At 37.4% G+C, this 17470-nt stretch overlaps 1 protein-coding gene across 7 annotated transcripts in view; it reads right to left on the bottom strand.

The window, feature by feature from the left end:
• The window catches only part of rai14 (retinoic acid induced 14), a 271305-nt gene that overhangs the window by 50342 nt on the left and 203493 nt on the right, over positions 1-17470 (bottom strand). For all 7 annotated transcript variants that reach the window (XM_043681189.1, XM_043681457.1, XM_043681357.1 and 4 more), the window contains 3 exons: positions 13441-13547; positions 6159-6343; positions 40-68 (listed from right to left, as the gene is read on the bottom strand). In XM_043681189.1, coding sequence (XP_043537124.1) covers positions 40-68; positions 6159-6343; positions 13441-13547 — 321 coding nt within the window. The remainder of the gene's footprint in view (positions 1-39; positions 69-6158; positions 6344-13440; positions 13548-17470) is intronic.

Raw genomic sequence — 17470 nt, 5'->3', positions numbered from 1 at the left:
TTCAGCAATGAATGTGTTAATTCACAAATGTAACTTTACCTGTTTTGATGTCTGCGCTGATTTCATATCTATTTTGAAATAGAAATCAAGGAAGAGGAAAAAAAAGTTAAACCATTATAATACAATAACCAGTGAGAGCAAAGTCATTTAATAATTTACTTGAAGTTTATACATAATAATTACAAGTCATATTAAATTGTGACAAAAATACTCGAGTCTTATTTTCTAATGTCAATTTTCAAATGTTGCCCATTTATAGTGAGATTTAACTTCACATGTTGTTGCTGAGACCATGTCATACTGGACCATTATTGTTGCTAAGGAAACCTGACTGGCCATTTTTCCTTGGTAAGTTGTAATATGATACCATTTACTGAACTTATAAGTTTATAAACATCACACACCATTTCAATATATGTGATGCTAGTGAATTCACTTTGTACTTTTTAAATTCAAAAGATAGAATTGTTTACATTAAGCTTTATGACTTTAACATATAGCACTGTCACAATTAAATACTCATGAAGCTGAAAAGAAGTTTAATGTATAAACATACAATTGGTGAATTAACAATTCAGATGACAAAAATTATTCAGTATAGAGTTATATCTTATTATTGTAATTCATTTAAAAATATTTATTTCAACTATCTTTTCCCAGAAGACTTTCAGGAGTTCCACTGAAGAATAACCCAGATCTTAATTGGAAGAATTTGAGAATAGAGAAGTACTTGATTCTCTGTCCCCTAAAACAACAATAAAAGTATTTTTAGAAATACTTTACCCTTCACTAACAAATTCAGAATAAGGATATAGAAGTTATATGAGAAACTGGAAATAATATTTCTGGTATGAATTCATCAATTGCTCTGCTGAATTTACTTTATGGGAAGTATTAGGAAAAAGGGAATGCTCACTACAGAACATGATCACATAGAGATGCCTCTTCTCAAACTAAACAATTGATTGGCTACAAAGTACTAGTAATTCTGATGTGCATTTCATTTGCATTTCAAAGACAAGGACAGCAGGTGATTTGGAACAGATCACTACTATCAAGTCACATACCAAAAGCCTGAAAATCCCTACCAAACAGACTCTGACAGTACTTTGACCACATGGACTTTACGTGGTTCAAGAGGATGAACACCCTCTTCTCCAAGGAAATCAGAGTTGGGCATTAAATATCAAGTTAATCAACACTCACAGCTAGTGGATGACCTTTTTAAAAAAACACAAAATATTCAGGAAAACAATTCCACCTCGGTTGTCACAATCCAAGAACTTTTTTGCATAAGAGTTGTTCTTCCAAGAGTTAATTTTAATAAAGTACTGATCATTAGGCTTACTCAAATAAAGTGATGAACAAACACCAAAGGAACTGGGCAAAAGATCAGTATGTAACTAATCACACAACTACACAGTACAAGCAACAGAAAGAGAGGGGAGGAAAGACAGAGAGTGAGTGCGAGTGTGATTGCGAGTGTGTGTGAGTGAGTGACAGAGAGACAGAGACAAAAACACCACATTCATTGTTGAGATTAAGTTCTAAAAATCAATGAAATTCAGTCAGCAGAATTGGAGTGAACCATAAATTGTTTTTACAACTACCAGGAAAGGGTTGATTAGCTTGAATTCCAAAACATTGTCAAATGATTGCTTAAAACCACAAATTTGTAGATGTGAGTAATTTCAAAGGTTGCATCTGCAGGAACCATTAAATTTGAGATTATTAACATTTGTTGCTTAAAGTACCAAGAGATAAGGAACACAAAGGTAAGTAAGTAGAGCTGAGGTATAAATCCGCAGCTGCATCTGGTCAATGGCAGATTGGGCTGACAAGGGGCTGGTTATATTTCACAGTAACTGAAATCGGCCAGAATCTGCACAGTTCAAAATGAAAGATCTGTCCACTCTGCTTAGAAAATGAAAAATTAAGGTCTTGACTTTTTAATAAAAGTAAATTTGCTGTGAAAAAGCAGAACATCGCACAATCCCATACTTGCCTTCTATTTAATAGTGTCACGAGAGGGCAGCAAAAGAAAGATAAAAATATCTCCCTTGCATCATACACTTTTGAATCTTCACAATTAAGTTTTCTAATACTTTTACATAAGAGGAAGATTTGTTTCGTATAAAAGTCAGAAACACATTTGTTTCATTTATGTAAAGAAAAGATAATGGGACAGAAATTTCAGTGAACTTAAGGTTCATTCCCTGTATCTGAATGGTAGGGCCTGAGGTGCCCCCCAATACTGGGCATCTGGCCAATATCAATCATCATGGAAACTGAGGAAACTGTGCTAGGGAGTGGCAGCCTGTGTTCTTTAAATCTGTAGTTGGCAGAAGGACCGGAAACAGCAGGTCGGGGTTTAGAAGAGATAGGAGTTTGGGGATGGAACACAGGAATCAGGGACAGGAAGTGGGCAGACAAACAACTGTCAACAATTGGGAGATCAGAAGTCAGGATGAGGTCAAGAAAGCAGCCCCACTATTGCCCAGAAGTCGTCTCCTTTGTCTGGCTCCATATTTTAAAAAAAACAAATCTCAAAACCTTCTTTGTGACATAAATCCCACAGTCTAGTTTTAGTTCAGAGTTATGGAAGCGGTCACCTCAAATGGAAATTATAATTCAGAATTTGAAATTCTCAACCTTTCCTTAAGCAATACAGTAGAGTGTCCCCAAACAGCTTGACATTTCCATGCACTTTCTGCCTGTCATACTGGCGTGCATTATGATAATTGCTGCCTAAGAAACCTGCACATTATAAGTTATTATCAGATCCTTCAATTCACTACGTTTTGTGGGATATTATTTCCTGTAAATTGGCTGTTACTGTTCCCTGCATTACAACAGTAACTAGACTTCATTGGCTGTTACAGGATTGGTGGTATCTTGAATTCATCGAAATGTACTGTTTAAGACCATAAGATTTAGTTGGCCATTTAGCTGGGCGAACGCGAGGACTGCAGATGCTGGAGATTGGAGTCAAGAGTGTGGTGCTGGAAAAGCACAGCAGGTCAGGACTCTGAAGAGCTTTTGCCCGAAATGTTGACTCTCCTGCTCCTCGGATGCTGCCTGACCTGCTGTGCTTTTCCAGCACCACATACTTGGCCATTTAGCTGACTGAGTCTGCTCTATGATTTAATGTGATCACGGTTGATCTGGTAATCCTGAAATTCACTTTGCTGCCTTTCCCCATACTCTTTGATTATGTTACTGGTTAAATATACTGCTGAATTTACCCAACAACCAAGGCTCAATAGCTATTTGCAGGAAAGAATTCACTACCCTCAGAAGAAATTCCTTCTCATCTATGTCTTAAATGGATGACACTTTATTCTGAGACTACACTCAATGATCCTCAATATTCTCAAGGGGAAACAACCTCTCCACATCTACCTTGTCAAACTCTGTAATATTCTCATATGCTTCAATAAAATCTCATTATTCTAAACTCCAATGAGTATATGCAAAACATATTCATAAGAAAATCTCACTGTATCATGGAACTACCTGATGCACCTTCACCTGGACTGCGTGCAATGTTACTATGTATTTCCTGAGGTAAAACAACCAAAATTGATCACAATATTCCAGGTGTGGTCTAGCCTTATATAGCTTCAGAAATAATATATTTATACTGGACTCACACTGAAATAAAAGGCAACATTCATTTTTCTTCATTATTATCCAGTGAAACTTTTAAAACATTCATTCTTGGGATGCAAGCATCATTGACTGGGCCAGCATTTATCGGTCTTCCCTAGTAGCCCTTAAGAAGGTTGTCATGAGCTGAATTCTTGATGTGCTACAGTTCATGAGCTGTAGGTGGACTTCATGATGCCACTAGGGAGGGAATTCCAGGATTTAGAAGGGCAAGACTTAGACAGCTAATGGTAGGGTCCTTCGTAGTGTTCTCAATCAGAGACCTAGGACTGCAAGTACATAGTTCTTTGCAAGTTGCATCACAGATAGACAGCGTGGTTAAGAAGATACTTAGCATACTTGCCTTCACTGCTGAAAACATAAGAGTTACAGGAGTTGGGATGTCATGTTGAGGTTGTACAGGATGTTGGTGAGTCCACTTTTGAGTACTGTGTAGAGTTGCGGTCATTTGGAAGGATATCATTAAATTGGAGAGGACTTAGAAAAGATTTACCAGGATATTGTCAGGATTGGAGGGTTTGAGTTTAAGGATTAGGCTGGGATCTTTTTCACTGGAATGTAGGTGTTGAAGGTTGTCCTTCTAGAGGTTTATAAAATCATAAGGTGAATAGCAATGGTCTTTTCCCTAAGGTCGGGAGTTCAAAATTAGGGGGCATATTTTTAAGGCAAAAGGAGAAAAATTTAAGAAAAGGACCTGAAGGGTAACATTTTCCATGTAGAGGGTGGTTGGTATATGGAATGAACTGCCAGAGGAAGTTTTAGATGAAAGTACAGTTACAACATTTAAAAGACATTTGGATGGGTACATGAATAGGAAAGGTTTAGACAGATAGAGGTCAAACGCAAGCAAGTGGGACTAGTTTAGTTTGGAAAACTTGGTCAGCATTTACGAAGAGTCTGTTTCCTTGGTGTATGACTTTATGACTCTATAACAGAGAAGGAAAGGTGACATATTTTCAAGTTATGATGGTGTGTGGCTTGGGGTGAACCTGAAGGTGGTGTTCCCATGTACTAGCTACCAATGAGAGATCGTCCCCCCACAATTCTCATTGATTCCAGTTTTACTCAAGCTCCTTGATATTACATTCAGTCAAATATAACCTTGACGTCAAGGGCTGTCATTCTGACCTCACTTCTGGAATCCAGTTTTTCTTTCCCATGTTTGAACCACTGCTATAATGAGGTCAGAAACTGATTGACCCCAGCAGAACCAAACTGTGCATCAGTGAACAGGTCACAGTGTGACTGTCCAGTACCTCTACAGAAACACGTCAAATGCTTCCTTTTGCGGTTGACAAAATACGATTCCTCCATCTTTCCACAGAACCCATTCTCAACCCTCGCAATTAACCCTTATGTCCTTGTGTACTGTTATCTGTGCTTGAATCTGCCCCTTACTAGTATTTTAAACAATTGTTTTTTAAGTGTGGGTTAAAATTTATTTTCCACAATCTAATTTGGCTCAGAGGCCCTGTCAAAGATCAAACTGGGTGTCACAGAGCAGGTTATTGCTGAGCAGGTGCTACCAGATTGCACTGTTTATGACACCTTCCATCACTTTACCGAGTGTAGACTGATGGGGCAGTAATTGATTGGGCTAGCTTTGTCCTGCCTTTTGTGTACAGGACATACCTGGGTAATTTTCCACACTGTCGGGTATATGCCATTGTAGATGGTACATACTGCTGTTACTTAGCGTTAGTAGCAATGTGGAAAATTTTCCCGGTGTAAATTAGCTTATTGAAATTCAAGTAAGAGGACCCAACTCTATCTGAGTGGCAGTTTTCTGCACTTTCCCCATCTCAATTATATTTAGCTCCTCTGTTTTCTTCTACCAAAGTGCATAATCCCTCATTTTCCCACAAAATATTTCACATGCCAAACTTTTGCCTGCTCACTTAACCTTATATCCTTATATAGACTGCATCATCCTCACCACTCGCCTTCCACAATTTTTGTGTCATTTCACAAATATGGCAATAGTACATTTACTTCTCTCATCCAAGTCACTGATATATGTTGTAACTATGTGTAATTGAAGGTTCATTCTTTCTGCAGAAAGTACTATGTGCCAAACCCAATCCTTGACAGGTTATATTAATGAAGTAGTTACTGATTGCATACAGCACTATTTGTTTTCAATATATTTGGTTGCTTCTTTGTTTCAATTCAATACAAAGCCTTATTTTACTTGTAATGCCATAAAGCAGACAAAACAAATATTTTGTGCTAATAAGTGCATTTCATATATTCCAACATTTAAATATGGATTAAATTTGTTTTCTTTCTTAGTCCCAAATAGCTCGATTTACAGACATTACTAACAACAGGAAACATTCTTTTAATTACAGGGAATTATGTTAAATGCAGGAAGTGAGATATTCAAAAATGACGCTTTGTATTTCTAGAACATTGTTCTACAACGCGATAGCTTCAAGATAAAAAGCATTCAAAAGGCTTCCTTAATTATGAGTAGATAGGGCACGTACCAGTATCCTCAGAAACCTTAAGTGTAGCCTGAAGAAAATTTAAGATATCGGCATTTCCTGAGAGCTTGTAGTAATGAAGTGCATCATGACCCAGTGCATCTACGAACTTCAAGTTAGCACCCCTCTTGACTAACATTTCGACAGTATTTCCATTACCTTGCTCACAGGCCAACATTACAGCAGTCCTAGAACAGGAGAAAGAAACAAGAATATTGTGAATCACTCATCATAAAATCACAACACAGCTTTAATGATTATCATGCAATTTAAAAACACTTGCTATGCATTTCATAATTTACTGTATTACAATGTATTGTTCTTAAGACACCAGAATGAACTACTGTGAGCCATACTTATAATACCGAATTGGAGGTGGTATCAGTGATCACAAGATAAATCTGGAGATAATTATTAAAGCCAACTATAAGCTGTATCAACAAGAAAACTGAAAGGCAAAGCCATAGAAATAAGTTATTTTTCAATAATTCTAACTTGATCCAATGAAGAATTAAAGTGTACTCTGTTGCTTATTGCAAAATATTTCTTCAAAGGAAAAATAGCTATATGACCCAGTTTAACAGGATTTATGGCTGTTTTTATGCTTGAGCTCATGTAAAATTTGGCTTACAAATGTGAAAATGCTTTGAGATAAATAACTTTGCTTCAGGAAACAGCTATGCTTTAAATTGGTTTCATTTTGTAACTTAGGTAGTAAAAGACATAATTGTGTTTTTTATTGTTACATTGAACTTTGTTTGAGGCACTAACAATTATTGTGGAACCATACAATATTCTTTCAGCAAAGAATACTGGTTGGCTTTGGAATTTTGGAGAACACTAAGATGCACCAGTTGGGATATTTGAGATGATATTAAATAGTTATGGGTGATATTTTACTCTGTACGGAAACAAGTCTGAGATGTTAATGATTTAGGTGATATTGAGGCATTCAGTGACTGCCTGGCAAAACCCCTTGCATGACCCAATGAACAGTTCACCATCCATTTTACAAACTTACTTTGACATTTAGTAATGCTGACAGAAATCCAGCTTTCATTTTTTAATGGCGATTTTGGTTGAAGGACGATGAAGAGTTTCTAATATGATGCACCTGTAGTTTGGACAGGATATGGGAGCAAATTTCCCCAATAGATCTGACCATTGTATTAATAAACAGAGACAGCTAAGAAAGGTTGCAACAGAAGGGAGGAGACTGAAGGCTAGTTATTGCACTAATTGAAGAGCAACATCTTTTATTTTCTTCCCCTATCTTTTCCAAGAGTACAAAAGATGCAAAGTTCTGCTTCTGTAAGTAACAAATAAGTACTAAATCAATATGATCACTACAGCAAATAGGAATGTAAAAGTGAGAAAGTTTTACTGCAGCTGGTCAGGACATTGGTAAGACCATCAGTGGAGTACAAATTCAGTTTTTACCTCCTGACTTGAGAAAGGAAATAATTGCATTAGAAGCAATTCAAAGAAGGCTCACTTGACTGATTCATAGAATCCCCACAGTGTGTAAGCCCCTAATAGCTGGGATGAAGGGCTTGTCTTTTCATAGAATCATACAATTCCCACAGTGTGGAAGTAGGCCATTTGGCCCATTTGAATCCACATCAACATTTTAACAGCATCCCATCCAGAGTCATCCCCCTACCCTATCCTTGTAACACTGCATTTCCCATGGCTAACCCACTTAGCTTGCACACCCCTGGACACTATGGACAATTTAGCATGGCAATCCACCTACCCTGTACATCTTTGGAGAATGGGAGGAAACTAGAGAAAGAAATCCATGCAACCATGGGGAGACTGTGCAAACTCCACACCGACTGTCACCTGAGGCTGGAATTGAACCTGGCTCCCCTGCCACTGTGCTAACACTGAGTCACTGTGTTGCTTTAAGAAAGCTTAGGCCTTTACACACTGGAGTTTAGAAGGACGAGAGGTGCTCATGTTGAAACATACAAAATCCTGGACACACCTGACAGGATAAATATCAGGAAGATTTTATTGTTGGTGGGTAGTTTAGAAACAGGAGTCAGTCAGAGTTCAGAAATAAGAGATCGCCCTTTTAAAAGCAAGATGAAGATTTGTTTTCTCTCAGAGGGTTATTGGTCTTTTGGAATTGGCTGGTTCTTTGAATTTATCCAGAGCCAAACTAGATTTTTAATAGGCAGAGATTTGAGGATTATGGGGAAGTAGACCGGAAAGTGGACAACTCGACGTTCTTAAGTTTAAGAGCTTTTGGGCTGAAAACAAGTATTTGGCAGGAAAAAGAGACATTTTTTCTTAAGAGGATTATTCAGCACTGCAAAAATTGTGAAAATTTCTCAAATGAAAATGATACAATACTGACAATAGTTGTCAGTATGCTTAGAAAGGAGTTAGAAAATATGATAAATGTGATAATGGCTGGGTTTGCCAGATGTCTTTACTCCTATAGGGTTATAGCTAATTTCTGTCTAAATAGCCAGCATCAAAAAGTTATTTTTGCAAGGACAACCCAGTGACACACTTCTTTGGTGCACGCAGAAGATTAACATATTTGTGGTACTCTCATGTTTCCAATATCCAGAAAGAAAAGACCTACTAATATATCTGATGAAGAGCCATTGGACGCAAAACATTAACTCTGCTCTCTTCTCACAGATGCTTCCAGACCTGCAGTTTCACCAACAATTTCTGTTGTTTTTCTTTCAGACCGACTAATAAACATTGGGCTTCTTAAGTGTCTCTTGGAAACCAACAGATGTGTAGCAACAGAAGCCTCTGACTATCCAGTTATCCATCCTCTCAGATGAGGTTAAGAAAAGGTTCCACCAATCGTTAAACTGCAGTTTATTTCCTTTTTCTTCCCAAACATATTTATGCTCCACAACTCAGGGCAATCTATAAAGTTCCTTCAAGCTGAAAATCATCTCTCTGTCTCTGTCTCTCTTTCGCTGTCTCTCTGTCTCTCGCTGTCTCTGTCTCTGTCTCTCGCTATCTCTGTCTCTCGCTCTCGCTGTCTCTGTCTCTCGCTGTCTGTCTCTTGCTCTCGCTATCTCTGTCTCTCGTTCTCGCTGTCTCTGTTTCCGTCTCTTGCTCGCTCTGTCTCTCGCTGTCTCTGTCTCAGTCTCGCTCTGTCTCTCGCTGTCTCTGTCTCAGTCTCAGTCTCTCGCTTGCTCTGTCTCTTGCTATCTCTGTCTCTCGTTCTCGCTGTCTCTCGCTCTGTCTCTTGCTGTCTCTGTCTCTCGCTGTCTCTCATCCTTGATTTCTGTTTCCAGTTTGTTTTTTTTCTCAATTTGCGTGAAGGAAGTTCTGTGTCTAATAAAAACAAATTAGTCATATTACAGCTATCAGTAAATATTCAGCCTCTGGGTGACTGTAACCTCTACACCCACCCAGTGCAGTAGCCTTCATAGGCAATAGTAATGTTATGAATTATAAGTTCTTTCTGAATATTGTAGAGTTTGTCTGCAGCTCTTTTGTGCAACAATATCCCAGTGGTACTACATGAGAGCAGTGAAAGCCTCATTGAAGCCTATGTGGCAATATGTAACCCCAAACTGCATGGAACTTGAGCCAACAGTTCTGTCGGTTTATTCCTTATCTTTTGGCTGTGAATATTGGGCAGTTTTTAAAAATCTATCTAGATATTTAGCTCTAAATCAAAAAATTAAGCTTCGTTAATCTGCATAACTTGACATAATAAACAAATACAAACCTTGTTGAAGCTTTTTGTCTGCATACATCAAGATAGTTCTCAAGAATATCAATAAATGGGAAAAATCTACAATTGTACGGAGAGAGAGAAAAAAGTACTCTTCTGTTGACAAGTGGACTCTGATCGGTCAAGGGCTTGCCCTGGGGAATACTGCATTTTATGATAATTGACAGTTAACTGCCAGACTATGTTTAAATTTCAAAACAATTCAGGTTAACTCTGATTAGGCAGGATAATGTCGTGAAATGAAACAGAAAACTTGCTTGGTTTGAGATCCAAATCAATGTGTGGCAGTTAATTGTTAATTATCATTAACTGCTGCATTTTTTATGGTAGCGAATTTACCAGAGTCTACTTGCCAACCAGCTAGCACTTGCTTCTGATACAATTGATTTGCCCATTTACGGATATTCTTGCAAAATGGGTGCGAGACAGAAATCTTCACAAAGATTTGTCTTTTTGCAGTAATAATAAATTGTTTACCATCAAATTACTTTGAATATAAAGTAATAAAAATAATTTTATAGATGGCCTGCAATTCTCCAACAAGGCAATGCACTTATCTGAACACTGAAGACAAGAAGGTTGCATAACTCCAATCTACTAAATCTTTGCAAATAGACTGGAACGGTCCAGAAATAAAATACCTAACCGAAAGCATCAGATTTATTTCATTTATAAATTATAATTGTAAATTTAATTGTAACTTTACAAGGACGCCAAACAAAGCTTAATTCAGTATGATCATCTGTTCGTATAAACAATTACAGAATATAACAGATTAATAATGGCTCTATGACTGAATTGGTCATTTTCTTTGCATGACCACCTCTTTATTCATCAGTAAGTCCTGCTCAATTCGAACTCAAAGTTAATATTTCAAAAGGTATCCTTGTGGCTGAATAGATGCTTGCTGTTGGAGGATAACAATGCATAGTTGGCTCAAAATGCAGGAGAATGTAATATCTCTGATATGTATGCACATCTTGTTTAACCTCAGAACTTCAACGTTTCAAATGCCTCCTGGGAACAAGCTGATTTTTTTCAAACTACAAAGACTGGGCAGCATTAAAAGGAGCAGCCTGCAATTCCAGGAGAAAAGATGATGTCTTTAACCAAAGTGATCTCGCAAAACAAATCCAATAAATATATTACACTAGGAGGAAATGTACATTTACTAGCGCGAATGAGAACTTTCCTTTTGCCAAAATGTTGCATTCTCAATACACCTTTAACCAGCTTTTTAACTATCCATCTTCCAATTTACAGACTTGTTGAATTATACTTAATGTCATGATTACAATTAATTTGCAAGCTGTACTTTTCCAGCTCCATTTTGTTTACATTTATTTATAAATGCTTGCGTGCAAATACACTGAAGCTAAAATTCTCTCTTTCAAGCCTCCCTTCACTTTGCAACTACTTTCTTGATTAGGAAAAAAATCACCAAACAGCCTGTTACAGAAATTAGATATTGATGTTGAGAGTGTTAGACTGCTAAATAGCAGGTTTCCTTCTCTAGTGGATATTAATGAATCAGATGGGTTTTATGACAATCCATTACTAATACAATATTCTTTCTTCCAGCTTAATTAATTGAATGTAAATTTCCCAGTTTCTTTGAACATAAGTAACATTAGATTACTAGCCTTGTAACATAAACCACAACATTATCATATCCTAGCCTGCCCTTAAAAATAAAAGCTGTGCTATTCACTTTAATTACTCCCTGAGGAAAGACATTTTTCCTGAGTTTCTTATTGGATTTACTAATTACAATTTTCACTTATGGCACTCAGATCTGACTGCACATATTCAAAATTATATAGCTGCTGAGAAGACACTTATAAAATCAAGAAAACTTCTGACCTGTATCAATTTGCTGGTGACAGGCATTGCACCTCTGGACATTATGGAGAAATTGCCTGTGCCATTAAAACATCAGGGAACCTGATTTAAACACTGGCACTGCAACTAGGCAGGACTACCTCAAATGGTGCAGTATGATAAAAATGCACTGAATGAATCTCACAGACTTAACAGAACAAAATTTCATTACTGCTGCAAGTGTACCATTTTAAAAAATAGTTGACACACAGGCTTACAGTTTAACTCATTTTTCAAGATCTAAATTCCCCAAACTTCATAACCACATTTTATCACTGAACTAAGGTATTTAGGGCTTATAAGTGCCACATATATTTACAACTTGTCAATGGAAGACTCAGTTGGTTCTGAAGCAGTGTTGCTCAATCCTTCTTAATTTAGGTATTTAACTCGAAAAGGAATTTTTCTCTCAGATTCAATGCTGGGATAAAATGATGAAAACTAAAAGCAGCATAGTTGCTGAGGTAAAGCAATATTCCACCAGAGGTCAATTTTGCATGTAAACTGAAGTAAAATATTATACAACAATACTTTAATTTCCTTGCAGCATTATAACATTCAAATAAAATTCTGTATAAAAAAGTCCAGCTATTTTTCCAGCTCCATTCATCCTTTACCTGTGGTGGCTGTTCAGATTACATATTCATTATTTCTTAACAATGCATGCTAATTGAATCTTATGGTCTAAACTTCAACTCAGTAAATCTTGACTAATTATTGTTCATGCTCAGAAGCTACTCATCAAGTATTTTAACAGTAAGTTCCCGCTTTTCCCTTTTATGCAGGAACATGTTTTATCAAAATAGCAAATTGCCTTCTAAATTGACCTTTTTCCTCTCCCCTCGCAATTCTGGCTATGTTACTCAATGTGTATTTTGGTTCTCTACCCTGTTGTAATATAATACTCAATTACCTACTAATTCATTTGTTTGGAAACAAGGTGAGGATGCATTTTTAAACAGCTGCCTTGACATTTGAAGTTGCATTTTACAGGTTTATTTGGAAACACTAGCTTTTGGATCGCTGCTCCTTCATCAGGTGACTATGAAGCAGGACAAAAGACATAGAATTTAAAGCAAAAGATTACAGTTTCATGCAACTGAAATGACATATTAAACAAACCTACATTGTTGTTAAGTCTTCCATCTTTTAGAATGGGTTGCAGGTTTCGGTTCATTAATATGTAAATGTCAGGAGTTCTTTTAAGTCACATTTTCAAGATAACTTAAGGTTTTAAAGAAAAAGGTGACATCTCAGCTCAGACAACACCTTAAAGGTGTGAGGTTAGAGTCTGTCTATATCCCGATCTTGAGTCAGACTCAATTCAGTACCCTCACTGTCTCATTGCATTGATTTGCTGCTTGCTTTGTGAAAATTCAGTGATGCATGTTGCCAATTATTCTCCCAAACCATCATAAGTTGATCTACAGCATGAAAATTTTAGCAAGGCACACCCAACAAAATTATATCAGCTATCACAAAATGAATTTAATTTCTACAAATACAATTAAACTCATATCACTTCGAACACAATTGCCTCCAGTGGCAAACATATAATTTACTGTTTTCAGGGGAACAAGACAAAAAGTAAAGCAAAATTTTTACCGAAGGTTTCTGAAGCTAAATCTTCAAAACTGTGTAATAATTTAATAGAACAAAACCTTTGAAATAATGCACCATTACCTGCCGTTCTTGTCTCTTGCATCAATCTCTGCCCCTTGGTCAATCAGGTAATGACACACCTCAACATGGTTGTTCTGTGCAGCCTGGATCAATGGCGTAAAACCTTCCTAGAATTCCAAATAAATGGACAGCTTCAGAAAAAATGAACTTCAGATATTGGCTCTATGTACAGGTAAGATCATTACACAGTTCAGGTTTTAACTTTACGTAAAATGGATTTTTGCTAGGTTGTGGCAAATTAACCAGGATATTCCCAGGTTCAATCACCAGTATTATGCTGAGTTGATGAATTTCTTAGTGATTTTTAGTGTCACGCTTAATGTTGTCTTGATGTTAAGACAGTGGCTCTCACCTGTTATTTGGTAAGCAGTTACTGCATCTATATATGCATTGCAGCTGAGAAAATTTGGAGTTGAGCACATCTGATAGAATTTGGTCCTAGCATTAATGTGGTGCATATGATGAATGGGTGTCACTTAATGTCTTTATGCCTTTGGTGGTGACTGGGAAGAGAATGGTAACTGGTCACTAGAATAAAAGAAATGCAAATAAACCGTATGGTCTATTGAGTCTGGTCTGCAATTCCGTCCTATCATAGTTGATCTTGGACTTGAGCTCCATTTATCTGCCCACTCCCCAAATCACCATGGAATCACAAAGTGTAGAAGAGACCCTTCAGCCCATCGACACCAAAAGCCTGTCCATTTCATCCTTAAACATATTCGTTGATGGAGCACATACTATTCCCACGGTAGAGAATTCTAAAGATTCACAACCATTTGAGGCAACTGCTTTGTCTAATCCTAAATAATAGGATCCCCTCTCATGTTTTAGATTCCCCTACCAGCCAAAATGATCTCTCAATGCCTGGCTTATTAAACTTCTTCTCATTGTTCGAAATTTCAGATAATGTAGATTTAATTTGCTCAGGCTCTCATCATTGGAGAAGCCACTTAAGCCCAATGTTCGATTTAGATTAGATTACTTACGTTGTGGAAACAGGACCTTCGGCCCAACAAGTCCACACCGACCCTCCGAAGTGCAACCCACCCAGACCCATTCCCTTACATTTACCCCTTCACCTAACACTATGGGCAATTTAGCATGGCCAATTCACCTAACGTGCACATTTTTGGACTGTGGGAGGAAACCGGAGCACCCGGAGGAAACCCACACAGACACGGGGAGAATGTGCAAACTCCACACAGACAGTCACCTGATGCGGGAATTGAATCCAGGTTCAATGTGAAGCAACAGTGCTAACCACTGTGCCACCGTGCTGCCCATAGTGAACCTTTGCTGAATGATCCCTCGTATAGGCACATTGTTCTTAAACGTGGAGACCAAAACTAAAACACTGTACAATTGTAACAATACTTCATTATTTCTGTGCCCTAACCCCTTCACAAGCATGCCAATGTGCCTTCCTATTGGCTTTCTCTACCTGCATGCTGACTTGCTGCAATCCTTGTACAAGCACACAAGTTTCTTTGGGCATCATTTACACATTTCACACAGTCTTTTAAAGCTTGCTACTTTTCTATTTTATGACAAAAGTGAATAACCTTACTTCAATGCAATATAAACCATCTGCAAGCTTATTACCCAATTACTTCACCAGTCTATACCTCTGTTTAGCCCCAGCAGTATCCTAATAAATCTTCTGCTGACTGCCTCCAGTATAATCACATTCTTCCTGTAATATGGTGACCAGAACTGCACATCGCAATCCATCACTTAGCATATTACACAGATCCAGTATAACCCCTTTGCTCTTGTAACCAGAAATTAGACTTTCATTTTGTCTAACTTTTCCTGGATAATTACTTAGACAGCAGAAATCTGAGTTCTCAAATTTAACTGGATGCTTTTGGAGGATTCAAGACAGAGGAATATTGCTCACCAGAATCTTCAATTTTCCAGGTAACTGCCACGGAGTCTGCTATGTTAAGGATTTTGCAAAGTGCCACCTTGCATTTTCTATGATGCAAGAATGACCTTCTGAAAAACCAGGCCATTTTCTTTAATAATGCAGCCCAGTTCTGGTTAAGTTTCAGTTGTGAACCTTCTTTGCCATTCACCATTAAGAATGAATATAAATCCAGAGTGAATTCTCTTCATCTCAAGTTTACATTGTTCTACATGCTCATGCCAAAACAGAGCTTTTAAATGTTTAAAAAAATTGATTTTTTTTTTGGACAATCAATCTTCTACATTAGATTAGTTGGCACAGCTATATGCCAAAGTAGTCTTGTAAGGCTTTTAGATCAATCTAATGAGTTCAGTTTGAGAAGCAAAAAGTTTCACTTGATTGAGAAAACATTCAAATTTAATATTTTAAAACTGACAGAAAATGCATGACATCTCATGTTTTCCACCATAAAAATAGAAGATTAATTGATCAAGAGATTCCAAAGCCATTCATTGTTCAAAAAGATTAATCATGCTTATACAAAATGTAGTTATTATATTTAGTGCAACAAATGGGCATTTAAAGATTGATTGTCAAAATATTGCCTTTCTTAAAATCCGCTGAAAAAATTTAAGTAGTGTGATGGACCAATTGCTTTTGCAATAAGATGTCAACATTTTATTCTGAGCCAATGGCCCCTATTAAAAACGAGGATCTGATGCCTGGCAAAGAAAAAAACACAACTGAGTTTCATTAAATTATTACGTTACAAAGTTGCCTGGAAGAAGACAGTAGAATATAGAGTGATAAGTTAATTGTTGGGGCAAGTATGTTCCAAGGGGCAATTTGCTGTTCAATTAGCTAACTTTGTCTGAGTTTGCAATAAGATGGAATGAAGGAAACACCTCTATTAGAAGAGTTTGATTAAAATTCTGCCTAAATATGTTAAAACTCATGTAATCTGTAAAAGACTCTACTAACAAGTGAGGCAAACCTCTTGTATATAACCAATTCTGGGCAGGAATGAGATGAGAAGAAAGAGTGGAATTATGATGATCAATATAGAGTCTAAGTAACTGTGTTCAAAATAGAATGTTTAAGATAGAGCATAGTTATTATAGCTCAGGTTCTTGACTTGCTGGCTACATTCCTTCAGTACATACCTAGGTCTTCAAATTCTAAATCAAAACTGAAAACATACCTGGTCTCCACTGAAATCATAACAGTGTCATCTGTAGCAGACTTTCAAGGATGATCCCTGATATGCAGGGATTGTCTTATGAGCAAACGCTAAACAGGTTGTGACTCTGCTCACTGGGTTTTAGAAGAATGAGAGGATGTAAGATTCTTAAGGGGCTTGAGAAGGTAAATGCTGAGAGATGTTTCCCCTCATGGGAGAGTCTGGCAGCACAGGGTATAATCTCAGAATAAAGGGGCATCAATTTAAGACTGAGATGAGGAGGAATTTCTCCTCTCAGTGGGTTGAGTGTCTTTGGAACTCCTTCCTAGAGACGTGTGTGTGTGTGTGGCGGGGTTTAGCATTGTCAGGGGGGGGGGCGGCTGGAGGGGCAGTGTCGTTTTGTCTATTTAAGGCTGAAAAATAGATACATTTTTGATCAGTAGAGGAATCAAAGGTTATAGGACAAATGCAGGGAAGTGGACATGAGAAATGCCTTATCAGCCATGATTGTTTTGAAAAGCAGGATAGGTTCAATGGGTTGAATGGCCTACTCCTGTTCCTATTTATTGTGGTCTTATGATCAATCTGGGAAACATTGCCAGTAAGGTACATTTAGAGTTAATTTTACAATAAGGATACAGTGTTCTTAACTTTCTCTCCTGCTGTTAATGTATAGAAGTGAGGTACTTTCCAATTCGCAAATGACTCACAAAAGAATTAGCCAGATCATTATTTCTTCTTCTGTAGCGAAGGGCTTGACTGCAATATAACTATGAACTGAGCAAAAGTGAGGACTGCAGATGCTGGAAACCAGATTTTAGATCAGAGTGGTGCTGGAAAAGCACAGCAGGTCAGGCAGCATCCGAGGAGCAGGAAAATTGATGTTTCGGGCAAAAGCCCTTCATCAGGAATAGAGGCAGGAAGCCTCCAGGGTGGAG

Source organism: Chiloscyllium plagiosum, chromosome 1, assembly GCF_004010195.1.
Source record: "Chiloscyllium plagiosum isolate BGI_BamShark_2017 chromosome 1, ASM401019v2, whole genome shotgun sequence".
Classification (NCBI taxonomy): domain Eukaryota; kingdom Metazoa; phylum Chordata; class Chondrichthyes; order Orectolobiformes; family Hemiscylliidae; genus Chiloscyllium; species Chiloscyllium plagiosum.
This window is presented reverse-complemented; position numbering and strand designations above follow the sequence as displayed.